This window comes from Podarcis filfolensis (genome assembly GCF_964270895.1).
Source record: "Podarcis filfolensis genome assembly, chromosome: 2".
Taxonomy (NCBI): Eukaryota; Metazoa; Chordata; class Lepidosauria; order Squamata; family Lacertidae; genus Podarcis; species Podarcis filfolensis.
In genome coordinates, this window is record NC_139605.1 from 12,664,791 (window position 1) to 12,690,047 (window position 25,257).

The 25,257-nt window shown below is 46.9% G+C and overlaps 1 protein-coding gene and 1 long non-coding RNA gene across 2 annotated transcripts; one reads left to right on the forward strand and one right to left on the reverse strand.

The window, feature by feature from the left end:
* The first annotated feature begins 2,607 nt into the window (after window positions 1-2,607).
* Window positions 2,608-23,771, forward strand: NEU1 (neuraminidase 1). Its single transcript, XM_083602421.1, has 6 exons — window positions 2,608-2,863; window positions 14,958-15,150; window positions 17,650-17,912; window positions 19,194-19,379; window positions 20,425-20,644; window positions 23,060-23,771. The coding sequence occupies exons 1-6, from the start codon at window positions 2,738-2,740 to the stop codon at window positions 23,278-23,280; spliced, it is 1,209 nt and encodes a 402-aa protein (XP_083458547.1). The 5' UTR covers window positions 2,608-2,737; the 3' UTR covers window positions 23,281-23,771.
* LOC310757506 lies at window positions 6,780-8,295 on the reverse strand. Its single transcript, XR_014545277.1, has 2 exons — window positions 8,169-8,295; window positions 6,780-7,139 (listed from the first exon to the last, which is right to left on the reverse strand). It is a non-coding gene; the product is annotated as an uncharacterized lncRNA (long non-coding RNA).
* Window positions 23,772-25,257: the final 1,486 nt, after the last annotated feature.

Consider the following 25,257-nt stretch of genomic DNA (forward strand, 5'->3'; position numbering starts at 1 on the left):
ATGGGACAACTGGGACCAAACTAAGAAAATGAATGTCAATAGGAAGAAGAAGAAGAGTTTGGATTTGATATCCCGCTTTATCACTACCCAAAGGAGTCTCAAAGCGGCTAACATTCTCCTTTCCCTTCCTCCCCCACAACAAACACTCTGTGAGGTGAGTGGGGCTGAGAGACTTCAGAGAAGTGTGACTGGCCCAAGGTCACCCAGCAGCTGCATGTGGAGGAGCGGAGACGCGAACCCGGTTCCCCAGATTACGAGTCTACCGCTCTTAACCACTACACCACAAATAGGTTCTGCACCTAGGCAGGAAGAACCAGCTGCACAAATATAAGATGAGGAACACGTGGATGGCCAGTAGTACATGTGAAAAGGATCTTCAGGTCTTGGTGGAGCACAAGCTCAACATGAGTCAACAGTGAGATGCAGCAGCAAAAAAAGCCAATGGCATTCTGGGCTGCATCAACCAAATTACAGCGTCCAGATCGAGGGGATGAAGGCAATTATATTCCAGGAGCATTTGCAGCGCCACAGGTTCCCTGTCTTTATGGCCTGATACTACACATGTTTTACACCATAGGTAGGCAAACTAGGGCCCGGGGGCCAGATCCAGACCAATCGCCTTCTAAATCCGGCCTGTGGACGGTTCAGGAATCAGCGTGTTTTTACATGAGTAGAATATGTCCTTTTATTTAAAATGCATCTCTGCATTATCTGTGGGGCCTGCCTGGTGTTTTTACATGAGTAGAATGTGTCCTTTTATTTAAAATGCATCTCTGAGTTACCTGTGGGGCATCGGAATTTGTTCATTTACCCCCCCCCCAAAAAAATAGTTCGGCCCCCCCCACAAGGTCTGAGGGACAGTGGACCGGCCCCCGGCTGAAAAAAATTGCTGACCCCTGTTTTTATGCTCCGAAGTACCACAAATTCAGCTGGTAATTCCAAACAGAAATGCATGCAAGAATGCCACCTTGATTTTCTGATTACAATATGCTATTTTATATAAGAGTCTTGAAACATAGTGGGACGCGGGTGGCGCTGTGGGTTAAACCACAGAGCCTAGTACTTGCCGATCAGAAGGTCAGCAGTTTGAATCCCCGCGACGGGGTGAGCTCCTGTTGCTGGGTCCCTGCTCCTGCCAACCTAGCAGTTCGAAAGTACGGCAAAGTGCAAGTAGATAAATAGGTACCGCTTTGGCGGGAAGGTAAACGGCATTTCCGTGTGCTGCTCTGGTTTGCCAGAAGCGGCTTAGTCATGCTGGCCACATGACCTGGAAGCTGAACGCCGCCTCCCTCGGCCAATAAAGCGAGATGAGCGCCACAACCCCAGAGTCGGTCACGACTGGACCTAATGGTAAGGGGTCCCTTTACCTTTACTTTGCTACATCAGGTTCAAGGGGGGTCCTATTCTAGAAACTGTTCTCTGAGAACAGCTGTCCAGAATGAATTAGGGAAGCATGCAGGCCAGGTGCAAAGGAAACTTGCCTCCTGTGCTGTCTGCGCTGGCATTCAGAGGTATATTGCTGCTAGAGCTGGAGGTTCCACTTAGCCCTCACACCTAATATTTGTTGTTGTTGTTGTTTAGTCATTTAGTCGTGTCCGACTCTTCGTGACCCCATGGACCAGAGCACGCCAGGCACTCCTGTCTTCCGCTGCCTCCCACAGTTTGGTCAAACTCATGCTGGTAGCTTCAATAACACTGTCCAACCATCTTGTCCTCTGTCGTCCCCTTCTCCTTGTGCCCTCCATCTTTCCCAACATCAGAGTCTTTTCCAGGGAGTCTTCTCTTCTCATGAGGTGGCCAAAGTATTGGAGCCTCAGCTTCAGGATCTGTCCTTCCAGTGAGCACTCAGGGCTGATTTCCTTCAGAATGGAGAGGTTTGATCTTCTTGCAGTCCATGGTACTCTCAAGAGTCTCCTCCAACACCATAATTCAAAAGCATCAATTCTTCAGCGAACAACCTTCTTTATGGTCCAGCTCTCACTTCCATACATCACTACTGGGGAAACCATGGCTTTAACTATACGGACCTTTGTTGGCAAGGTGATGTCTCTGCTTTTTAAGATGCTGTCTAGGTTTGTGATTGCTTTTCTCCCAAGAAGCAGGCGTCTTTTAATTTTGTGACTGCTGTCACCATCTGCAGTGATCATGGAGCCCAAGAAAGTAAAATCTCTCACTGCCTCCATGTCTTCCCCTTCTATTTGCCAGGAGGTGATGGGACTAGTGGCCACGATCTTCGTTTTTTTGATGTTGAGCTTCACACCTAATATAGCTGCCCGCAATGAATATGTTTCCTTTCCCCTCACCCGCAAACCATTTCTCAGAACATGCATTTGGGACGTTTCGGTTCCTCGATCCTCTCCAGCACCGCCTCGCTTGAGCTCTCTTCCTCTCGTTTTAGTCCTGTCCCTTTAAGAAGCCGGCAAGTGGGCGGAGCTAGAATCCCTATTTTTATTTTTTTAATAAATATGTTTGTTTTCTGAAAAAGCAGAATGGGCGTCTCTAACCTGGCTTCCCTCCCTATCTCTACGGTATTTAAGGTCATTGCATGGTCACGTGCTGCCTTTGAAGCCGGCCTTCCGCGTTCCATTCTCCAAAGCCAGCCAATCAGAGGGCGGCTGGCGGCCCGGGAGTTCCCTCGGGTTGCTACTGTTTAAACCCAACATTCGGTCCCAGCGGCGCGCTTAAAGGGGAAGCGGTCCTGGTGGATGCGGAAGAGGGGATCCTGACGGCCGAAGCAATGGGTGCTAGACGTGATCCCCGGAGGAGATCCCACCCTTGGGCCAGGCCGGGTTTCTGCCTACGGCCGCTGCTGTTTCTGGGGCTCTGCTGCTGGGAAACGCGCGGGGTGGCCACCCCTGATCAGGTACGATTGGAAATGTCCCGGGGGGGGGTATTTGTTTTGTCCTCCCCCCAATTTGCTCCCCAGCCTCATAACCCCACAAAACTGGAAGGCTTAGCTGGGGCAAGTCGTTGAGCCCTCAGACCCACTGAACCCAACCGGTCCGGCCACGTATTGTGCCTCTCTCCATTCCCCCGGTCCGGACCGGATGGAAAGCTTTGGAGGCCCTAAACACTTAAAAAAAAGAGAGATTATGGTGTGTCTCCACCCTATATGGAAGTAAAAAATAAAATAAAATCAGTGCTAGAAACGGGGGAGGGGGAATGTGGAGTATAAGGAAGTTCTGATTTCCCACCCTCCTGCCATGTTGACCTACTTCAATGCCTTTTCTGAAATATCAAGTGTCTAGTTCTTTCCAAAAGATGTATATGTATATGTATATGTATATGTATATGTATATGTATGGCACGCCCCTGCTTTGCTGATGCCCTAAGCACATGCTTATTCTGCCTTTTGGGTAGTGGTGGTGGTTGTCAAATATTTATTTATCCACTGCCTTTTCCCTGATGGAGACTCAGGATGACTTACAGATAAAAGAAGAACAGCTAAAATCATAAAAGGGCAGCAGCAATACTTTAAAACAATTAATAATAATAATAATAATAATAATAATAATAATAATAATAATTTATTATTTATACCCCGCCCATCTGGCTGGGCCTCCCCAGCCACTCTGGGCAGCTTCCATAGAAATAAAACTCTTTGTGTGTATTAGTTTTCTGCGGTGGTTCCCCATTTTTGGAATGCTTTTCCCAAGGATGCCTTTATTATGAAAACATTCCTGTAAAACCAGGCCTTTGGATAATTAAGCAACCTATGGCCTTTTTGTTTGTTTGTTACTATGTTCTGCATTTCCAAGTTTTTATATTGTAAACGGCCTGGTGATCTTTGAATGTGATCTGTTGCGTTGAGATTCCTGCATTGCAGGGGGATGGACTGAATGACCCTGAGGGTCCCTTCCAGCTCTCCAGTTCTATGATTATTAAAAACATTCAGACAATAAGAATAAAAACAGCACAGCGGCAGCCCCCCCCCATTAATAGCAGTCAGTAATCCAGCGCTTCCCCCTGCATATAGCCAGTTAAGGTGAAAGCAATGGCATCTGTGCGTCTGTCCCTGATCGTGGGCCATGCTGGTCATCGTTTGAGTACAGCAGTATCGAAAGGACCACAGATTCCCCACCCCTGAATCAAGACATTTGATGGTGCCAGATGCTGTCTATTTTTGTTTCCGCATTTATAAGCCGTGTTTCCTCCCAGGAGCTCAAAGAAGCATACATGGTTCTTCTCCCGCCTTCCGTCCCCCAAGTTTATCCTCACACAACGTTCTTGCAAAGTAGGCTAGGCTGAGAGAGAGTGACTCGATAAACACACAAGACGTAACTGGCTGTGTTCTTAGATAAATAATGTATACTATTCATAAATTTCAACAGAAGTAACTCATAAAGTTCAATAAACGAACAAAGCAGAAGACCCAGTGGATCAGATCATTCTCTAGTCAGTTCATGCGTAAGGTCCGTCCGTGTAATAGTGTCTATTCCACCTGTCTGTTCATAAGGTCCAAAAAATCCACATGAAAGGTTGTTATAGTTCCACAGAATCCTTTCGCAGAGTCTAAAGACAAGGATTTCTGGAATATTGGCCTTGTTTCGCCGTCCTGGGCTTCATCAGTAGTTAAAGCTCATACAGTGGTAGCTCAGGTTACATACACTTCAGGTTACATATGCTTCAGGTTACATACTCCGCTAACTCAGAAATAGTGCTTCAGGTTAAGAACTTTGCTTCAGGTTGAGAACAGAAATCGTGCTCCAGCGGCGCAGCAGCAGCAGGAGGCCCCATTAGCTAAAGTGGTGCTTCAGGTTAAGAACAGTTTCAGGCTAAGTACGGACCCCCAGAACGAATTAAGTTCTTAACCCGAGGTACCACTGTATGTGATATTACAGGACAGTGAATCTTATGGCATAGTAGTAGCCGCGGTCTTATGTTCTGTATACATGCGTCTTGTTCTTTTAGCTCAGGTCATGCCTTCCCTGATCTCCCGAATCATGTTTGCTGTTCTACCGGTTTCCAGGGTGCGCTCTTGAGTATCTGAAAGGTTTTAATGTATTTTTAATCTCTTGTTGGAAGCCGCCCAGAGTGGCTGGGGAAACCCAGCCAGATGGGCGGGGTATAAGTAATAAATTATTATTATTATTATTATTATTATTTCTGGTGCAAAGTTCTCAGGAGAAGGCAGCAGACGGTTTCTCCCTGGTTGCACCTCTTGACAATGTGAACGTTCTGCTTGCCCTCCTCAATTTGTCCACATACCTGCCGTTCCTTCCAATATTTTGTGGGAGGGAAATGTCAAGCTGACCCCAGCCTTGGCTGCACTGCTCCCCAGGTACGCAGGCAGTCTTTGCCAAACAGATGTCAGAGCAGTGCCACGTAGATGTTCCCAGTTACTGCAACTTTTAAACAAGCTGTGGCTTAGCAATGAGGCTCGGGTGGGCAGATTTCCAAAATTAAAACTTAAACAAACAACACACCATCGCTGCAGACTTTGTCATTCCTCTTCCCTGCTTTCTTGGCAACAAATAGGATATGAGCCTGCAACAAAATGTTGCTGTATGCGGGTTCCACACACAACGGCCCTGTCTGCACTAGACACTCAAACCAGTATCATACCACTTTAAACTGTCATGGCTTCCCTCAAGGAATTCTGGGAAGTGTAGTTCATTAAGAGGGACGCGGGTGGCGCCGTGGGTTAAACCACAGAGCCTAGGACTTGCCGATCAGAAGTTTGGCGGTTCGAATCCCCGTGACAGGGTGACCTCTTGTTGCTCAGTCCCTGCTCCTGCCAACCTAGCAGAAAGCACGTCAAAGTGCAAGTAGATAAATAGGTACCGCTCCGGAAGGAAGGTAAACGGCATTTCCGTGCGCTGCTCTGGTTCGCCAGAAGCGGCTTAGTCATGCTGGCCCCATGACCCGGAAGCTGTACGCCGGCTCCCTCGGCCAATAAAGCGAGATGAGTGCCGCAACCCCAGAGTTGGCCATGACTGGACCTAATGGTCAGGGGTCCCTTTACCTTTACCTTTATACCATAAACCGCACTTTGATCCACAGATGAGGGGACTGCATATGAATTTAGTTAATTAATGAATTAGCATAATGCATATCTCAGTTCCAGTGACTTTTGCATGAGAATGGTTAACCACGTGCCTAGCTTGGCAGCCCAGCAGATCATGATCACAGACAAGAATCTGGGCTGTGAAATCAAATCACTCTTATGTGCCGCTTGCCTTATCAGGCTTCTGTCAAAGAAAGCTATTCAGCCAAGACACAAAGCGTTGAAGAATAACTTGTTTATGCCAGTTAGATTTAATGTGGCTTAAAAAATTGGAATTCGAGTGTGCTATCATAAGGCAATAGGCGTGGGAATGGGGATGAATAACTTTTTTAAAAAAAACATATTGGAAGGCAAATTCTGTCCTTCGACGAAGCATGGAAGCCCTTCTGTCTTTTCTGGGGTGGTCAATACCTTTGTTGTAAACATACAAAAACTTGGTTAGGATCCAGCCACAGTAAAGGATCTGATTTCTTTCCGCAGGGCCTGTAAGACAGAGTTCTTCCGCCTGGCCTTTGGCTTGGAATCAACTTGATCCCCTCCCCCTCTTTCCTTTTTCCTTTTCTCCTTCTGTGATGGAACTCCTATTTGGGGACTTCCCTGGCTTTCTTCTGGCCACGTAGGACCAGTCTGGATAGTTGGCCTTGGTGAAGATTTGACGTTTTCATCCCCCAAAAGTTTTTGATTTGAGTTTCTACTGAAATGAGGCAGTTGTATTTTAATCTTGTTTTTCAGTTGTATGTTAACCAATTGTTTTTATACCTGGTGTTAGCCGCCCTGAGCCCGGTCTTGGATGGGGAGGGCAGGGTATAAATAAAATGTATTATTATTATATCATTAAAGCATTTTGAAGCCCCACTGATGATGCCGAACAGGAAAATCACGGGTTTAACTTGCTCCTATCAGCAACCGCAGGATGCACATGAGCTGAGGGTTGGCTGGACTCTTAGGGACGTCTCATGGAAATATCTGGAGCTGTCTTATACAAAGAGTCAGACCATTGTTCCATGTAACTCAGTATTTCCTATTCTGACTGGCAGCAGCTCTCCAGGGTTTCAGGCAGGGAGTCTGAGCCTGGACTGAACCTGAGACCTTCTGCAGACGATCACTACCCAGAAGCTACAGCTCCTCCCACCTTTTTTTTTTTAATAAATTTTTATTGATTTTATTAAAACACAATACAACTAACAACTAACAACACATAAACAAACAAACATATAAACACGTATAATTTCTTAACCTATTTTTCTTGAACCTTATTTCAAACGACTTCCCCATACCTCCCTTTTCTGCATCCCTGTTTTAAACTTTTCCAGCAACCCCTAATTTCAATACTTATAATTCAGTTTCTAATCTTTTTCCTCTTACCCAATTATTTGTCACTGCAATTCTGTTTTACATTACCCATGAAATTTTAGCACTCATTAATTTTACAACAGTTCTTAAGATAAACTTTAAATTTCTTCCAATCTTCTTCCACCGTCTCTTTCCCTTGGTCACGGATTCTGCCAGTCATCTCAGCCAGTCCCATATAGTCTATCACCTTCGTCTGCCACTCTTCCAGCGTGGGTAGTTCTTGTGTCTTCCAATACTTTGCTAAAAGAACTCTTGCTGCTGTTGTAGCATACATAAAAAACGTCCTATCTTTCCTTGACACCAATTGGCCTACCATGCCCAGGAGAAAGGCCTCTGGTTTCTTGTGAAAGGTACACTTAAGTACCATCTTAATTTCATTATAGATCATTTCCCAGAAGACCTTGATCCTTGGGCACGTCCACCAAAGGTGGTAGAAAGTACCTTCAGTTTCATTACATTTCCAGCATTTATTATTGGGCGTATGATAGATATTTGCAAGCTTGACTGGGGTCATGTACCACCTATAAATCATTTTCATAATGTTCTCTCTTAAGGCATTACATGCCGTAAACTTTATACCGGTAGTCCATAACTGTTCCCAGTCAGCAAACATAATGTCATGACCAATGTCTTGTGCCCATTTAATCATAGCTGATTTAACCGTCTCATCCTGTGTATTCCATTTCAACAGCAAGTTATACATTCTTGACAAATTCTTAGTATTGGGTTCCAACAGTTCTGTTTCTAGTTTTGATCTCTCCACCTGGAAACCAATTTTCCTGTCCTGTTTGAATACAGCTCCTCCCACCTAATGCTGCCCTTTCAGATTTCCCAGAAGGGAAATCAGAGGGCAGGACTGTAAAACGGCAATATTTTCAAGGTTCAAAGGTCCATCGGTCAAGAAGGCAGTTCTGCACGTGCTGCAGAGGGAGGCGAAGTGCAGATGGGGCTCATCAGCCTGGGAAAGAGAACTCTGGCCCTTGTAAAAAACAAAAATCTGCCCTTATTCCCTTATGGGGAACACAAGAGCCCTTATAGAGTCCTTTGTAGGTTCTCCATCGGTCAGAGGAAAGAACAGAGGCCAACCAGAGAATATTGAGAAGCAAAGCAGCTAGTAAGCCTGATCTTTATTAAAGCTGTTGCAACAGGGTGCTCCCCTCACATGCAGGAAAGGAGGAGGAGCCCGAACAAAGGTGTGTCCGTTCTTATATAGACATTTTAAATTGCCCGCCCTGGAGTCCAAGAACACCCCCAGAAACATCATGCATATATCACAGAAAGGGGTGTAGCTCAAGACCACCCTCCAGATACATCACAGAAAGGGTGGTCTACAACAGAAATCTGAGTGCCTTGTTTATATCCTGTCTGGCAGGTTACCTGTTAATGGTCACTTGATTGGATACCCTGGGGAGCCTGGCCAGTCTTTTGTCATGACAAATACTTAGTTCCTGAGCCAGGTCACAGGCTCACCCTATTCATACACAGACATACCCTTAAGACAGGATTTGTGAAGGAGGAGACAATGGGGAGGCTTTTCCATTTTCCTTTGGCCTTGCAGAGAAATATTTGAGGTCAACTTCAGTTAACGTGCATCACCTCCCGGGGAACCAGTGTTGTCGACTACATTTTATTGACGCCGGAGCTATTCTCAATTTCTACAAAAATGGAAGTGGCTGAATATTTTGGTGGTGACCACCTTCCATTGACTCTATTGTTAAACCTAGTAGAGCCATTTTCAGCCCCCTCAAACTATAGTTCCACGGCACAAAGTCACCCAGTATACAAAACAAAGAACTGGACAAGCCTCAGTTCCTCTCTTGCCCTGGACATACAAAAATCATTTAATATGTCTGCTGTCCCTTCTGACCCAATTCTGCCCGCTGACCAATATCGGAAATTAATTGATGCTTTCTCAACAACTTACACAACCACCACCTCGCCTACCCACCAACGCCTCTTCTCTGAATCACCTTGGTTTGACAAGGAATGTAAAGCCCTAAGAAGGCAAATTAGGAAAATGGTCAGAATCATCAAATTTTCCAATGACCCCCAAACTCGTGCAAAGCTCATAGATATTAAAAGGACATACAGAAACATGATTCATTGCAAGAAACAGCAGCACATCCTAGAGGCTTGGTCCACTCTTCGTTCGGCTGTAGAGAGGCATGACTCCCGCTCCTTTTGGCGCTTAGTTAGACCTTCGGCACCACTCAATTCAGTTACCCAGATTTCCGCTGATAAATGGATTGCCTATTATTCAACCAGTTTCACTTCTCCAAATCATCTTACAGAACTCCTTCACCCCCCGTCGGACTTCTGTTTCTGTTCTCTTAGTCCCACTTCTTCAATAAACTTTACCTCAACTCGCATCTTTAACATCATAATGTCCATGCGAAGGAATAAGGCCCCTGGCCGAGACATGGTCCCGTTGGACCTTTTCCTGACTGATCCTACTTGGTGGAGCGAACAGCTGACTCCTGTATTTACCGCTATCTCCTCCGCCCTAGACATCCCCGACTCCTGGAGAGAAGCTATAATAGTTCCGATCTTCAAAGGCGGCCAGCCAAACATCCCTAGGAACTATCGCCCCATTAGTTTATTATCTATTCCGGGGAAAATATTTGCCGCTGTTTTACTGGAAGAACTTCTTTCATGGGTCCAGGAGAGGAACATTCTATCGTTAGAACAGATTGGCTTCCGAAAGTCAGCATCAACCATGGACCACTGTCTAACTCTTTATCACCTTGCCAGTAAATACACTGCACCAAGGCAAGGCCACCTATTTGCCGCTTTCATGGACCTGGAGGCCGCCTTTCATTCCATCCCTAGGCAGAGATTATGGTCCAAACTTGCCCATCTGGGAATCGATCCACACCTCCTCTCCCTAATTATTTCCCTTTATTCAAACACCACAGCTTGCGTCCGAAGTGGTCCCAACGGCTCCCTTACCACTCCATTCCCAATGGCCAAGGGCGTCCGACAAGGTTGTCTCTTGGCCCCTTTACTGTTTAATCTCTATCTTCATGATGCAATTTCCCCTTTGAAGCTAGCAACTAAGTATCCTCCTCACTTAGCAGGTCACCCCGTTGCTTCCCTTTTCTATGCAGATGATGCCGTCATCTTATCTAGAACAGCTGCGGACCTAGCAAATGCAGTTAATGCATTTATTGCCTATTGTAAGGCGGAAGCTCTTAATATTAATTATAAAAAATCGAAAGTCCTTCACTTCACTCGTTCCCGCAAACTCAAGCTGGAGCCGCTTAAGATTACAGGTGGCTACTTAGAAAAGGTAAAAGCCTTTAAATATCTAGGCTTAATATTCACTTATAATCTCTCCTGGACCACCCATCTACAATCTGCCTTTCTCGCCGCAACCACGACCTCCAATGCCATTGTCCGATTTTACCACCAGAAGGGCGGCAAACACCTTCCAGCAGCAATTCAAATATTTAATGCCAAAGTTGTTCCTAAACTATTATATGGCTGTGAAGTATGGACTACAGCAATATCAGGTAACTTGGATCGCCCACTTCATATGTTTCTGAGATCTCTTTCCAGTGTTCCGAGATGCGTCTCAGGTGCAGCCCTACGACTTGAGTTCGCCCAGCCCTCAATTGTAAAACGAGCATGGTGTCGAACCTACTAGCATCGGATGCTCGAATCAGAGGTGGTTTTTCCAATCTGATTCTAAGAGATATTCATAATTCCCCTTGGAAAACTACAATTAACCTCAAACTCCGCTTTCTTTTTAATCTGAATTGCAAAACTGTTCTTAAATTAGAGTGTATCAGTCCGGCGGCCCTACCTTCAATTAAAAAGAAGCTACAGCAACTTGACTTCTCTAACACAGCTGCCGATGCAAGAGGGCCATGTTCAGGCCTAGCCCTAGCTATTCCTCCCCCTGAAGGAATCCCTCTATACTGCTTCACAATTTCTTTGGAGGCTAAGCGAAGGGCCTTTACTTGTGCCCGTCTCAACTGCTTTCCTACAGCAGTTCTGTCGGGTCGTTATTCCAGAGTCCCCATCGCAAACAGAACATGCACCTGTAATGACACGGCTCTGGAGACTATGGAACACGTAATGCTCTTCTGTCCTAACTGGTCAGATGAAAGATCTCGGTTTTTAACTCCTCTCATGAACAAGCTTCATCTCCCAATCCAGCCCTGGATAGTGTCCCTTTTTTTGCAGGATTCTGATTGTTGGATTACCGAGATGACAGCTAATTTCCTGCTCAGTGTGATGAAGAGGAAAGCGGCACTAACTTCTTTTTTAACACCACAGCTGCAGTCGATACGCTGCACAATCGAGCGAAGTTCCAAGTAGTTTTATTGTACAAGGACAATGGAGCTAGGACAAATCTGAGGAGCTGAAGGACCCCTTTAACGATCCTCCTCCAGCCTCAGCAGTTTTTTTTGTCTTTTTGTTTCTGTACTATTCGGTCACTTGATGTTTTAAATCCTCTGTTGCTTCTGTTATCTCTTTCTTTTTCTCCCTTTAAGCATTTGCCCAGGACGATATCTACCTTTACCTCCCCACCCCCATTCTATGTTGTTATTTCTATGTATATCATGCTATGGCCGCACGGCTAATGAAATAAAATCTAGAGAGAGAGGTCAACTTGGGAGAGACAAAATGGTTTCAGGACTTTTTCTGTGGGGTTTCAGACATGTGGTTCATATATGCAGTTATGAACATTTATCTTTCAATTTTTTATTTCACCCTAAACCTCCACTCCCCTTCATGGATCACTGCCTTCACCTTGCCAGCAAAGGTCCTTATAGTAAAAGCTATGGTTTTCCCAGTAGTGGTGTATGGAAGTGAAAGCTGGACCGTAAAGAAGGCTGATCGCTGAAGAATTGATGCTTTTGAATTATGGTGCTGGAGGAGACTCTTGAGAGTCCCATGGACTGCAAGAAGATCAAACCTCTCCATTCTGAAGGAAATCAGCCCTGAGTGCTCACTGGAAGGACAGATCCTGAAGCTGAGACTCCAATACTTTGGCCACCTCATGAGAAGAGAAGACTCTCTGGAAAAGACCCTGATGTTGGGAAAGATGGAAGGCACAAGGAGAAGGGGACGACAGAGGACGAGATGGTTGGACAGTGTTCTCGAAGCTACCAGCATGAGTTTGACCAAGCTGTGGGAGGCAGTGGAAGACAGGAGTGCTTGGCGTGCTCTGGTCCATGGGGTCACAAAGAGTCGGACACGACTAAACGACCAAACAACAACAAAACCTCCACTGCCTTGTGGGAGATCTTTGGGAGAAGAAAAGACTTAAGGAGTAAACCTTTCACAAATCCAGAGGGGAGTCCCTAAGACGGTTGGATGGAACCTTGTACGCCTCCTTCCAGCACCTCCTGCAGCCAAGAGTCTTGCTTTGCTTTCCTTTGGACCCCATCAGTGAGGCCAAGAGTCTTGTTATCTGGCCAGCCCAGGACCTCCATACTTGTGCCCAGGGAGGTCCTTTTGGTCCTGAGAATGCAGTGGTTTGACTTCACCCCTGGAGGCACACTCCATTGTCTCTTGAGACAGATGAATGCCCTCGCTCTCTGCTCCTCCCTTGGAAAGCATGTCAGGGGAACAGGCTGTCTCGCCAGAGTGGTGCATGCTCTGGTTATCTCCCGCTTGGACTACTGCAATGCGCTCTACGTGGGGCTACCTTTGAAGGCGACTCGGAAACTACAACTAATCCAGAATGCGGCAGCTAGACTGGTGACTGGGGGCGGCCGCCGAGACCATATAACACCAATCTTGAAAGACCTACATTGGCTCCCAGTATCTTTCTGAGCACAATTCAAAGTGTTGGTGCTGACCTTTAAAGCCCTAAACGGCCTCGGTCCAGTATACCTGAAGGAGCGTCTCCACCCCCATCGTTCTGCCCAGACGCTGAGGTCCAGCGCCGAGGGCCTTCTGGCGGTTCCCTCATTACGAGAAGCAAAGCTACAGGGAACCAGGCAGAGGGCCTTCTCGGTAGTGGCACCCGCCCTGTGGAACGCTCTCCCACCAGATGTCAAAGCGATAAACAACTACCTGACATTCAGAAGACATCTTAAGGCAGCCCTGTTCAGGGAAGTTTTTAACGTGTGATATTTTACTGTATTTTTGGTTTCTATGGAAGCCGCCCAGAGTGGCTGGGGAGGCCCAGCCAGATGGGCGGGGTATAAATAATAAATTATTATTATTATTATTATTATTATTATTATTATTATTATCATCATCATCATCATCATCAAGAACTCTCTTCCCTGACATTGAAGTTGACACATTCCAGGTTCAGGCAGGGAAAAGGCCGATTTAGTCAAAGGACACACACAGAGAGAGACGTGGGCTCACTTGGAGCGTGACAATCAAGGACACAGAGCGCTTGCCTCCTAGCTTCACTGCCGATGACTCATCGGCACCTCTGATCACATGCCTGGCAGAAAACAGCAATTGTGGGATGGAAAATAGCAGGGAAATGGCACAGGATGTGTAAGAAGGCGTGGAAAGCTTCACATTTGCTAGCACACTGTACCCTCGGCTAAATCTTTCAATGTTGTATTTTAATTTTGTTTTTAAGTTGTAATCATTCAACTTGTTTTTATTATTGCTTGTAAGCCGCTCTGAGCCCGGCCTTGGCTGGGGAGGGCAGGGTATAAATAAAAATTATTATTATTATTATTATTATTAAAGCAAGAGGTGCTTTGCTCTACATTTGAAAATGTGCGTTGACGTTATAATAAATTTTATTTATACCCTGCCCTCCCCGGCCAAGATGGGGCTCAGGGCAGCTAACACTAGGTGTAAAAACAATTGGTTAACATACAACTTAAAAACTAGATTAAAATACAGTGGTACCTCGGGTTACATACGCTTCAGGTTACAGACTCCGCTAACCCAGAAATAGTACCTCCGGTTAAGAACTTTGCCTCAGGATGAGAACAGAAATCGTACTCCGGCAGCGGGAGGCCCCATTAGCTAAAGTGGTGCTTCAGGTTAAGAACAGTTTCAGGTTAAGAACGGACCTCCAGAACAAATTAAGTACTTAACCTGAGGTACCACTGTACAACATTAAAATGCAGCCTCATTTCAGTAGAAACTCAAATCAAAAACACTTTGGGGATGAAAACGTCAAATCTTCACCGAGGCCAACTATCCAGACTGGTCCTACATGGGCCGGAAAAAAGCCAGGGAAGTCCCCAAATAGGAGTTCCATCACAGAAGGAGAAAAGGAAAGAGGGGGAGGGGATCAAGTTGATTCCAACCAAAGGCCACTCTGTCTTACAGGCCCTGCAGAAAGAAATCAGATCCCGCAGGGCCCTGGTCTCATGAGGCAGAGCATTCCACCAGGCCGGAGCCAGTGCTGAGAAGGCCCTGCTCTGGTTGAGGCTAATCTGACTTCCTTAGGGCCCGGGACCTCTAGGGTGTTGCTATTTATGGACCTTAAGGTCCTCTGCAGGGCATACCGGGAGAGCTGGAAGGGACCCTGAGCAGAATCTAGTCTAACCCCCTGCTATGCAGGAATATGCAGCTGTCCCGTGTTGTCGGTTCCTGCGTGGGACGTTGGACAAAACCCGTTCTCCCTCGAAAGTCCCTCCTGCATTTTGTCTCTCGGCAGGTGAAGCCCATGATCACGATGGAGCAGCTCCTATGGGTGAGCGGCAGTGTCATTGGGGAGGTGAACACCTTCAGAGTCCCCCTCATCGCGGCGACGCCACAGGGCACCCTCTTAGCCTTCTCCGAAGCCAGGAAGCACTCTGCCTCCGACACCGGGGCGAAGTTTATAGCCCTCCGCAGGTCGCTGGACAAAGGTTTGAGGGGAGCAAGGCCTGTGGGGAGGGGGTTGGAAGAAAAGGGTGTCTGCAGACCCCTGAGGAGCTGAAAGTGCTGGAGCACAATTTCAGGGGTGGGCTCCTTAGTTTTTTGTGTGTGTTTTAAGGGAAGCCACCTGCTTTTAATTTTTATTTTTCATTTGCATTTATATCCCACTTTTTCATTTGCATTTATATCCCACTTTTTTCCTCCAAAAACAGCATAACTGGTCTCCCCTCCTCTGTTAATCCTTCTTGTTGTTGTTACAGTGGACCCTCAGGTAACGTAACTTTTGGGTTGCGAACGTGGCAAACCCAGAAGTGTATACTTCCGTGTTTCACCGCGCATGCATACGCAGAATAAAAATAAAAATAATTTATTATTTATACACTGCCCATCTGGCTGGGTTTCCCCAGCCACTTCTGGGCGGCTTCCAACAAAATATTAAAATACAATACAGTGGTACCTCGGGTTACATACGCTTCAGGTTACAGACGCTTCAGGTTGCAGACTCTGCTAACCCAGAAATAGTACCTCAGGTTAAGAACTTTGCTTCAGGATGAAAACAGAAATCGTTCTCCGGCGGTGCGGCAGCAGCGGGAGGCCCCATTAGCTAAAGTGGTGCTTCAGGTTAAGAACAGTTTCAGTTTAAGAACGGACCTCTGGAATGAATTAAGTACTTAACCCGACGTACCACTGTAATATGTTAAACATTAAAAGCTTCCCTAAACAGGGCTGCCTTCAGATGTCTTCTAAAAGTTTGGTAGTTGTTTTCCTCTTTGACATCTGGTGGGAGGGCGTTCCACAGGGTGGGCACCACTACCGAGAAGGCCCTCTGCCTGGTTCCCTGTAGCTTCACTTCTCACAGCGAGGGAACCGCCAGAAGGCCCTCGGCGCTGGACCTCAGTGTCCGGGAAGAAGCACTCTGCGCGCTTTGCACATGCGCAGAAGCGCTGTATTGTGCTGCGCATGCGCAGAAGCGGCGCCTCATGTTGCAGACTTTTCAGGGTACGTAAGGACCCCCGGAATGAATTAAGTTCATATCTGGAGAGTCCACTGTATTATTTTATTTATTGAATTCATATACCGCCCTATACCTGGGGGTCTCAGGCGGTTCACAGAATAAAATCAAGATATAAAACTACAAAATGCATAATAAAAATGAAAACAACAACCCAATAGCCCCCCCCCCACAAAAAACCCCACATTTTAAAAGGGCATAGGATGTCAATCAAATCAACCAAAGGTTAGAAAAGAACGTTTTTGCCTGGTGGCTGAAGGTGTATAATGAAGGCACCAGACAAACTTCTTTGGGGAGAGCATTCCACAGATGGGGAGCCACTGCAGAGAAGGCCCCGTTCTTGTGTTGCCACCCTCCGGACCTCTCAAGGCACATGAAGAAGGGCCTCAGAAGATGATCTCAGGGTCCGGGTAGGTTCATATGGAAAGAGGTGGCCCTTGAGGTATTGCAGTCCCGAACCGTTTAAGGCTTTGTAGGTCACATCCAGCACTTTGAACTGGGCCTGGAAACTGATCAGTAGGCAGTGCAGTCGGACCAGGATCAGTATACCTGAAGGAGCATCTCCACCCCCATCGTTCTGCCCGGACACTGAGGTCCAGCGCCGAGAGCCTTCTGGCGGTTCCCTCGCTGCGAGAAGCCAAGTTGCAGGGAACCAGGCAGAGGGCCTTCTCGGTGGTGGCACCTGCTCTGTGGAACGCCCTCCCACCAGATGTCAAAGAGAACAACAACTACCAGACTTCTAGAAGATATCTGAAGACAGCCCTGTTTAGGGAAGCTTTTAATGTTTGCCAGACCACTGTATTTTAATACTTTGTTGGAAGCCTCCCAGAGTGGCTGGGGAAACCCAGCCAGATGGGCGGGGTATAAATAATAAATTATTATTATTATTATTATTATTATTATTATTATTATTATATGCTCAAACCGTCTTGCTCCCTACAACGACCCTGTGAGGTAGGTTAAGAGGCAGCGACTGGCTCAAGGTCACCCAGGGAGCTTCATAGCCAAGCGGGGATTCGAACCCTGATCTCCCAGGTCCTCAGAGTCACAGCCTCTTAACCCACCTCACAGGGTCGTTGTAGGGATTAGCGGAGGGCGGGTGAACCATGTACTCCTTGGAGAAACAGCTGGGATATAAATGCCACAAATAAGCCCTTCTGCTTAGCTGCTTAAGAAAGCCGGAGGGCCAAGGCGGATGGAGAAATCAGAGATCTCCACGTGGTCACAATTGGGCCCACACCGGTCACAAAATGTGCTTGGCTAATTTCTAGATCTGCCGTGAAAGCTTATGCCAGTGTCTGCCAACCTGGCGCCGCTCAGGGGCTTTGGACTGCAACTCCTACTGGCACCCAGCCTGCATGGAAACTTCTGGAAGGCGCGAAGTTAGCGAAGGCAGGCTCACGCCTCACACGTGCCAGAGTCTTGTGCAGCGCCTCAGGTCGTGTTTCTCATAATAATGCCGGCCTGTCTCTTCCAGGCGCTACCTGGACGCCCACTTCCTTCATAGTTGACGACGGTTCCCTGCAAGATGGCCTCAACTTGGGGGCGGTGGTTGTGGACTCTGAACAGAACATGGTGTTCCTGGTTTATGCGCTCTGCGCTCACTACAACAAATGCCCCACGGCCAGCACCATGATCATTCGCAGCCGCGACGACGGTGTCACCTGGAGCATCCCCCGGAACCTCTCTGAGGACATCGGCACAACCATGTTTGCCCCGGGACCAGGCTATGGCATTCAGGTAAGCGGCCTTTAAAGCCCTAAACGGCCTCGGTCCAGTATACCTGAAGGAGCTTCTCCACCTCCATCATTCAGCTCCGAGGGAGTTCTGGCGGTTCCCTCTCTGTGAGAAGTGAAATCTCAGATAACCAGGCAGAGGGCCTTCTTGGTAGTGGCCCCTGCCCTGTGGAACGCCCTCCCTTCAGATGTCAAGGAAATAAGCATCTAAACCAGGCAGAGGGCCTTCTCGGTGGTGGCGCCCTCCCTTCAGATGTCAAGGAAATAAACATCTATCTGACTTTTAGAAGGCATCTAGGGAAATTTTTAAGGTTTGATGTCTCACTGTGTTTTTATTTTAAAAAAGTAAAAAGTTGTCCAGTAGCACCGTAGAGACCAACTAAGCTTGTTCTGGGTATAAGCTTTCGTGTGCATGCACACTTCTTCAGATACACAGATACACTTCTTCAGATATTTTTGTATTTTGCTTTAAGCTGTACAGAGTGGCTGGGGAAACCCAGTCAGATGGGCAGCAAATAAATCATAATTATTATAATGATATGAATGACAGGTTTATGGGTGGTGTTTTGAGGGAAGGAGGAAGAGAGAAAGGGAGGGAGGGAGAGAGAAGGAGAATGAAAGAAAGAAAGAAAGAAGTTAGTTAATTTAAATTTTTATATTGGGATTTTTACATACATTATATTATCTCCTTCCAATTTTTAAATTTCCCATACAATTTTTCCTTCCCCTCCCTCCCCCCCCCCATATCCATTGGAAGGGTTCAAACAATTACCCTCAGCCACGGGCATAGCGTCTTTAGGTTCCACCAAATGTCTCTGTTAATTTAATAACCATGGTTTTGTGTCTTCCATGATTCCACAGGTATGGAGTGTCCTTTATCCAACAGTTTAATTTAGGCTGTAAAGCACATTGAGATTTTCCTTTTTTTAAAACAATGCACACTGGCACAGAGACAATTTAAATTAATTAAGTAAATACTAAATGTTCAACTTCTGGAGAATCTCAACTTTCGTTTAACAAAACGGCAAGTTCCTAGACCTCATTGCTGCTGGAGATATGCTCAACAGCCCATGGCAAGGCTTGCTAAAATCTTAGGAGCCTGGAGGGTGGCAGGGGTTGGGTCAGTTTGTGGCTATGTGTTGCTGCTTCCACTCACTGCTACCACTGGTAGCCAGGAAACAAGGCTATAGGACCCTCAGCCAGAGGACTGAAGCAGTGCTGTGTGCATGCAAGGATAACGGCAGGGAATGGGCCTAACTCCCACTCGGTCACCTCTGCCTTTCAGAAACGTTACGAGCCCAAGAAGGGGCGTTTGATCGTTTGTGGCCACGGGACACTTTTGCAGGACGGGATCTCGTGCCTCCTCAGCGACGACCACGGCTTAAACTGGCGATACGGGCGGCAGCCCTTGCATGGGATCCCTTATGGCAAGTTGAAGCAGCTCAGCGACTTCAATCCCGATGAATGCCAGGTGGGTGTGATCCTGAGGTTGAGGGTTTGCTACAATCCTGCAAGCAGCAGGAACAAAACAAGCAGATAGTCCCGTCGCTGCGTTGTTTGGAAGCCCTGGCTGTGGTAAGCAGAATCGTGGAATTGTACCCCAGAGTCATCTAGTCCCAACCGCCTGGAAAAAGCCTTGAAGCGATTCACAACCATAATAAAAGTGTGTGGCATCATACTTTCTCTCAGTGTTCTCTTTCCGAAGCTAAACATACCCAGTTTTAGCATCTATTTTTAATATGTTAAACAGTGCGAAGGAAGCGTTCCTAAGAACCTTCCCTGGAGATCTTTGGATAAAGGGTGGTATGTAAAATGGTGTATAAATAAAGTAATTAATTAATAATTACTGCAATGCGCTCTATGTGGGGCTACCTTTGAAGGTGACCCGGAAACTACAACTAATCCAGAAAGCGGCAGCTAGACTGGTGACTGGGAGCGGCCGCCGAGACCACATAACACTGGTCTTGAAAGATCTACATCGGCTCCCTGTACGTTTCTGAGCACAATTGGTGTTGATCTTTAAAGCCCTAAACGGCCTCAGTCCAGTATACCTGAAGGAGGGTCTCCACCCCCATTGTTCTGCCCAGACACTGAGGTCTCCAGTGCCGAGGGCCTTCCGGCGGTTCCCTCACTCCGAGAAGCCAAGTTACAGAGAACCAGGCAGAGGGCCTTCTTGGTAGTGGCACCTGCCCTGTGGAACGCCCTCCCACCAGATGTCAAAGAGAAAAACAACTACCAGACTTTTAGAAGACATCTGAAGGCAGCCCTGTTTAGGGAAGCTTTTAATGTTTGATGGACTACTGTATTTTAATATTTTGTTGGAAGCTGCCCAGAGTGGCTGATGGGCAGGGTATAAATAAATTATTATTATTATTAATAATAATAATAATAATAATAATAAATAGGGGAGTGGAGCACTTGGAGCAGAGCCCTCAGAACAGAGCTAGGAAATGTTCTGGTTCCCTTCAAAAATCTGCCCTCCTCTCACCTTCCCTCCCCAAATTACCTCCTTGCAGCCCTATGAGCTTCCTGACGGCTCCGTGGTGATCAACGCCAGGAACCAGAACTTTTACCACTGCAGTTGCCGCATTGTGATTCGCAGCTACGACGCCTGTGACACCCTCCCTCTGGAGAACGTGACGTTTGATGACACTTTGGTGGACCCTGCAGTGGCCGCGGGAGCCCTTGTCAAATCCGGCCTTGTCTTCTTCAGCAACCCAGCCCATGAAAAGCGGCGTGAGTGAGGGGGAATCTGTGTGTCACAGGGAGAGAATGGGCTCCATGTGGCTGGAAGAGGGCTGGCTTCCGGCAGACAACACGGCAGACTCAGTTCCTGGGCTGGGACAAATGTTTCCAGCCTCTGCTACAAAGCTGATGGTGCAACTAGTCCTCCCAGGTTGAGCCTCTTGGGCTTGCCGATCAGAAGGTCGGCGGTTCGAATCCCTGTGACGGGGTGAGCTCCCGTTGCTCTGCCCCAGCTCCTGCCAACCTAGCAGTTTGAAAGCATGCCAGTGCAAGTAGATAAATAGGTACAGGTGAGGCAGGAAGGTAAACGGCGTTTCTGGTTTCCGTCACGGTGTCCTGTTGCGCCAAAAGCTGTTTAGTCCTGCTGGCCACATGACCCGGAAAGCTGTCTGTGGACAAACGCCGGCTCCCTCAGCCTGAAGGTGGAGATGAGCACCACAACCTCATAGTCACCTTTGACTGGACTTAACCAACCTTTACCTTTACTTTATAACCATTGCACTTCTAAATTGAAGAATGCTCTTGGTTGAAAGAACACAAGATTTGACAAGAGCCAAGAAAAGAAACTTCACCGCAGCCCTTTTATTATTGTTATTTCTTAAATTTGTATACTGCCCTTCATCTGTAGATCTTGGAGCGGTTCACAACATAAAATCACAATACAGTGGTACCTCGGGTTAAGAACTTAATTCGTTCTGGAGGTCTCTTGTTACCCTGAAACCGTTCTTAACCTGAGGTACCACTTTAGCTAATGGGGCCTCCTGCTGCCACCGTGCGATTTCTGTTCTCATCCTGAGGTAAAGTTCTTAACCTGAGGTACTATTTCTGGGTTAGTGGAGTCTGTAACTTGAAGCGTCTGTAACCTGAAGTGTCTGTAACCCGAGGTAAAGGTAAAGGTGAAGGCGCTCATCTCGCTTTATTGGCCGAGGGAGCTGGCGTACAGCTTCCGGGTCATGGGGCCAGCATGACTAAGCCGCTTCTGGCGAACCAGAGCAGCACATGGAAACGCCGTTTACCTTCCCGCCGGAGCGGTACCTATTTATCTACTTGCACTTTGACGTGCTTTCAAACTGCCACTGTATAAAAACCACAAAATACATAACAATAACAAAACCAAAACTACTAATACCGCCCATCCCAGAACACATTTAAAAGGGCACTTGCTTTTTGCCATGCATTATTTAAAAAATCAAATCAAATTGTTGTGATTATTTTTATTATATTCAGTGGATTTCCAATAATAATAATAATGATTTTATTATTTGTATACTTCCCATCTGCCTGAGTTGCCCCAGCTACTCTGGGCAGCTCCCAACAGAATATTAAGAACCCGATAAAACCAAAGCCATTTCACTACAATGGTATGTTTCATGTGTTCAGTTAACTTGTTGTGTAGTTGAATAGCTGCTATCATTGCAGTGTTGTCGGTGTGCACATGTTACTTTGCTCCTTTAGTTTTTCATATAGAGTTAGGTGCCTGACTCCAAGGCACTTGAAATCTAATACAAGGAGGAACATAATGAAGGAAAGGACAGGGGTGAGGAAATCTTACTGTAGCACGGCCAATAGATTCTTGTATTGTTTGTACATTTTATGCCTTAGTATTGGCTGTGATTGTGGTTAAACAAAATAGCTTTGTGTGTTCTCCCATATAGCTTGGAGCAGGGTTTCCCAAACTTGGGTCTCTGGCTGTTGTTGGACTACAGCTCCCATCATCCCTAGCTATCAGGAATGATGGGAACTGTGGTCCAAAAAACAGCCGCAAACCCAAATTTGGGACACCCTTGCTTGGAGAGCTCAAGCCTCCCACCTCATGGGAATAAGAAGTTAAGGTCCTGTCTTGTGAGGGGGTGTTTACTAGCTTGCTTTGCTTTTGTTGATTATATATTTTGTATCTTCCTTTTGTATTTTTATGTTGTGAACTGCCCTGTGATCTCTAGATGAAGAGTGTCGTACAAACATAATGGATAAATAAGCAAAATAATGATAATAATAATAATAAATAACTTATTATTTATACCCTGCCCATCTGGCTGGGTTTCCCCAGCCACTCTGGGCAGCTCCCAACGGAATATTAAAAACTTAAAAAACTTCCCTAAACAGGGCTGCCTTCAGATGTCTTCTAAAAGTCAGATATTTCTTTATTTCCTTGACATCTGATGGGAGGGTGTTCCACAGGGTGGTCGCCACTACTGAGAAGGCCCTCTGCCTGGTTCCCTGTAACCTTGCTTCTCGCAGTGAGGGAACCGCCAGAAGGCCCTTGGAGCTGGACCTCAGTGTCCGGGCTGAACAATGGGGGTGGAGATGCTCCTTCAGGTACACAAAATCAGCCCGAGGTCTGGTTGAAGAGGAACTTTTTTGTCATGTGAACACAACCTTACGTTCTCTTTCTCCCCTCTGGCCTAGGGGTGAACATGACACTACGTTGGAGCTTCACCAATGGCTCTTCGTGGTGGAAGGAGCCCCTGCAGATCTGGAGCGGCGCCAGCGGTTACTCCTCGATGACGTCCCTGGACGGGGCTACCCCGGAAGATGCTCACAGCCTCTTCATCATCTATGAGAAGGGGCGCTTCCAGTCCACTGAGAGCGTCTCCGTGGTCAAGATCAGCATCAACGGGGAGCTCTGACCGCACTTTCGGGCCCTCGGCCGTCCCCTCTCCCCTTGTGCCTTGTAGTCACACTTGAAGCTCTGCGACTGCTGGGTTAGGATAGAAGGGAATTTGTGGGGAGAAATCAGCAACGTTGGGTGGGAGGGCTCGGGGCAGCAATTCGAAGGGCATTTGGCAGAAAAATACACTCTACAAGCCTTCCTAGTCGGCAGTGCAGGCCCAAGCCATTCCTTTCCCCACAGTGATGTTGGGGCTGCCATTCTACCTCAGAAACACTCCTGATTTCAGATGCTGCTATTGAATTTCTGGGTGGGTGGAGGTTGCGAAGGCGAGGGGTGGGGGTGGGGATGGGGTGGGTTGGAGAGAGGAAGACTGATGACGACGAAAGCAGACTGATGAAGAAGCACACGGTTAATATACATTGGTTTGTTTTCTAAGTGGGATCAACCGGAAAGAGGAAAGCCGGGAAGTTTTGCGACGAATTAATAAATTAATTGATGCACCTTTAACCTATCGTCTCCGTCAAATTTTAAAAACTTATTTCTTGTGAGAAGGAGCACCCAAAAACTGGATGTAAACAGCCAGCCAGATACCCCTGGAAAGTTCACAAGCTGGCCACTTCCTGTCGTTCATTCCCGGCATCCATAACTTGAAACCTGGGCCTCCCATTTATCCATCGGAACATACAGTGGTACCTTGGTTTACAACCATAATCTGTTCTAGAGGTCTGGTTGTAAACCAAAACAGGTTGTAACCCAAGGCGTGCTTTCGCCAATGGGGCCTCCGAAAAAGGGGGGGTTGTATTCCCCCCAAAAATGGGTTGTAATCCAAAAAAAAGGACATGCATTTGTAATCCGAAACGGTTGCAAACCAAGGTCCAGTCGTGACCGACTCCGGGGTTGCGGTGCTCATCTCGCTTTACTGGCCGAGGGAACCGGCGTACAGCTTCCGGGTCATGTGGCCAGAATGACTAAGCCGCTTCTGGCGAACCAGAGCAGCACACACGGAAAGGCCGTTCACCTTCCCACCAGAGCGGTACCTATTTATCTACTTGCACTCTGATGTGCTTTCGAACTGCTAGGTTGGCAGGAGCTGGGACCGAGCAACGGGAGCTCAGCCCGTCACGGGGATTCAAACCGCTGACGTTCTGATTGGCAAGTCCTAGGCTCTGTGGTTTAACCCACAACCAAGGCACCACTGTATAATAAAACCAAGCAATCAATCCGTTCTGTGATAAACTGCCTCTGACCATGGAACCTCATGGTGTACGGCCACAGAAAGACCGATAGATACATTTATCGAGCCTAATCCCTTTACAAAAGCCATCTAAGCTACATTGCCAGGATCAAACCAGCATGACATAGCACCTGGTGTTATTTTACTGATGATGTCAATTACAGGGGCTCCGTATAGCAGGCTGGCACTCCTCACTATCCCTTGAAGCAGATAAATGTGTAACTTTGCCTACAGAACAGGTAACAGGAGGTATGGCAGGGTAGTTAAGCGTTAACTGTTTCCTGAGCTCTTTTCAACAATCTTAACTTACGTCATCGAGGCCAATTCCTGGAACAAAGGCAACAAGCCGACCGGGACACACTGTCCTCCGGGTGCCTCACGCTTTAATCAGCAGCTATGTCGAATTTAAAGTTTTAACTGATTTTACCGAATCAGCTAGTTTTAACCGGTAGAATTGCCGTGAAGCACACTTGCAATTTTTTTTTTGTTCTGGTGAAACAAGACATTGTGGACGTCCAACAAAGCTGAATGATTCAGGACAAAGGAACCGGAAGTGCTTCCATAATTAAACTATGGAACAAGTTTCCACAGGACATAACCACAGCCACAAACCTGGACGTCTTTCAAAGAGGATTAACAAATTGTTTATTAAATAGAAACGGGCACCTACAATTCTGATACCTTGCTGAAAACGTTTTTGTTTTGCCACCTGGTTGTTTTAGAGGAGTCGTTTGGTTCTGTGTTGTTCCTTTGTCCTGT

Coding starts and splice junctions, on each gene's coding strand:
- NEU1 (XM_083602421.1), top strand. CDS start 2,738: ATGGGTGCTAGACGTGATCCCCGGAGGAGATCCCACCCTTGGGCCAGG. Junction 2,864..14,957: donor GGGTGGCCACCCCTGATCAG/GTACGATTGGAA, acceptor GTCTCTCGGCAG/GTGAAGCCCATGATCACGAT. Junction 19,380..20,424: donor TCAATCCCGATGAATGCCAG/GTGGGTGTGATC, acceptor ACCTCCTTGCAG/CCCTATGAGCTTCCTGACGG.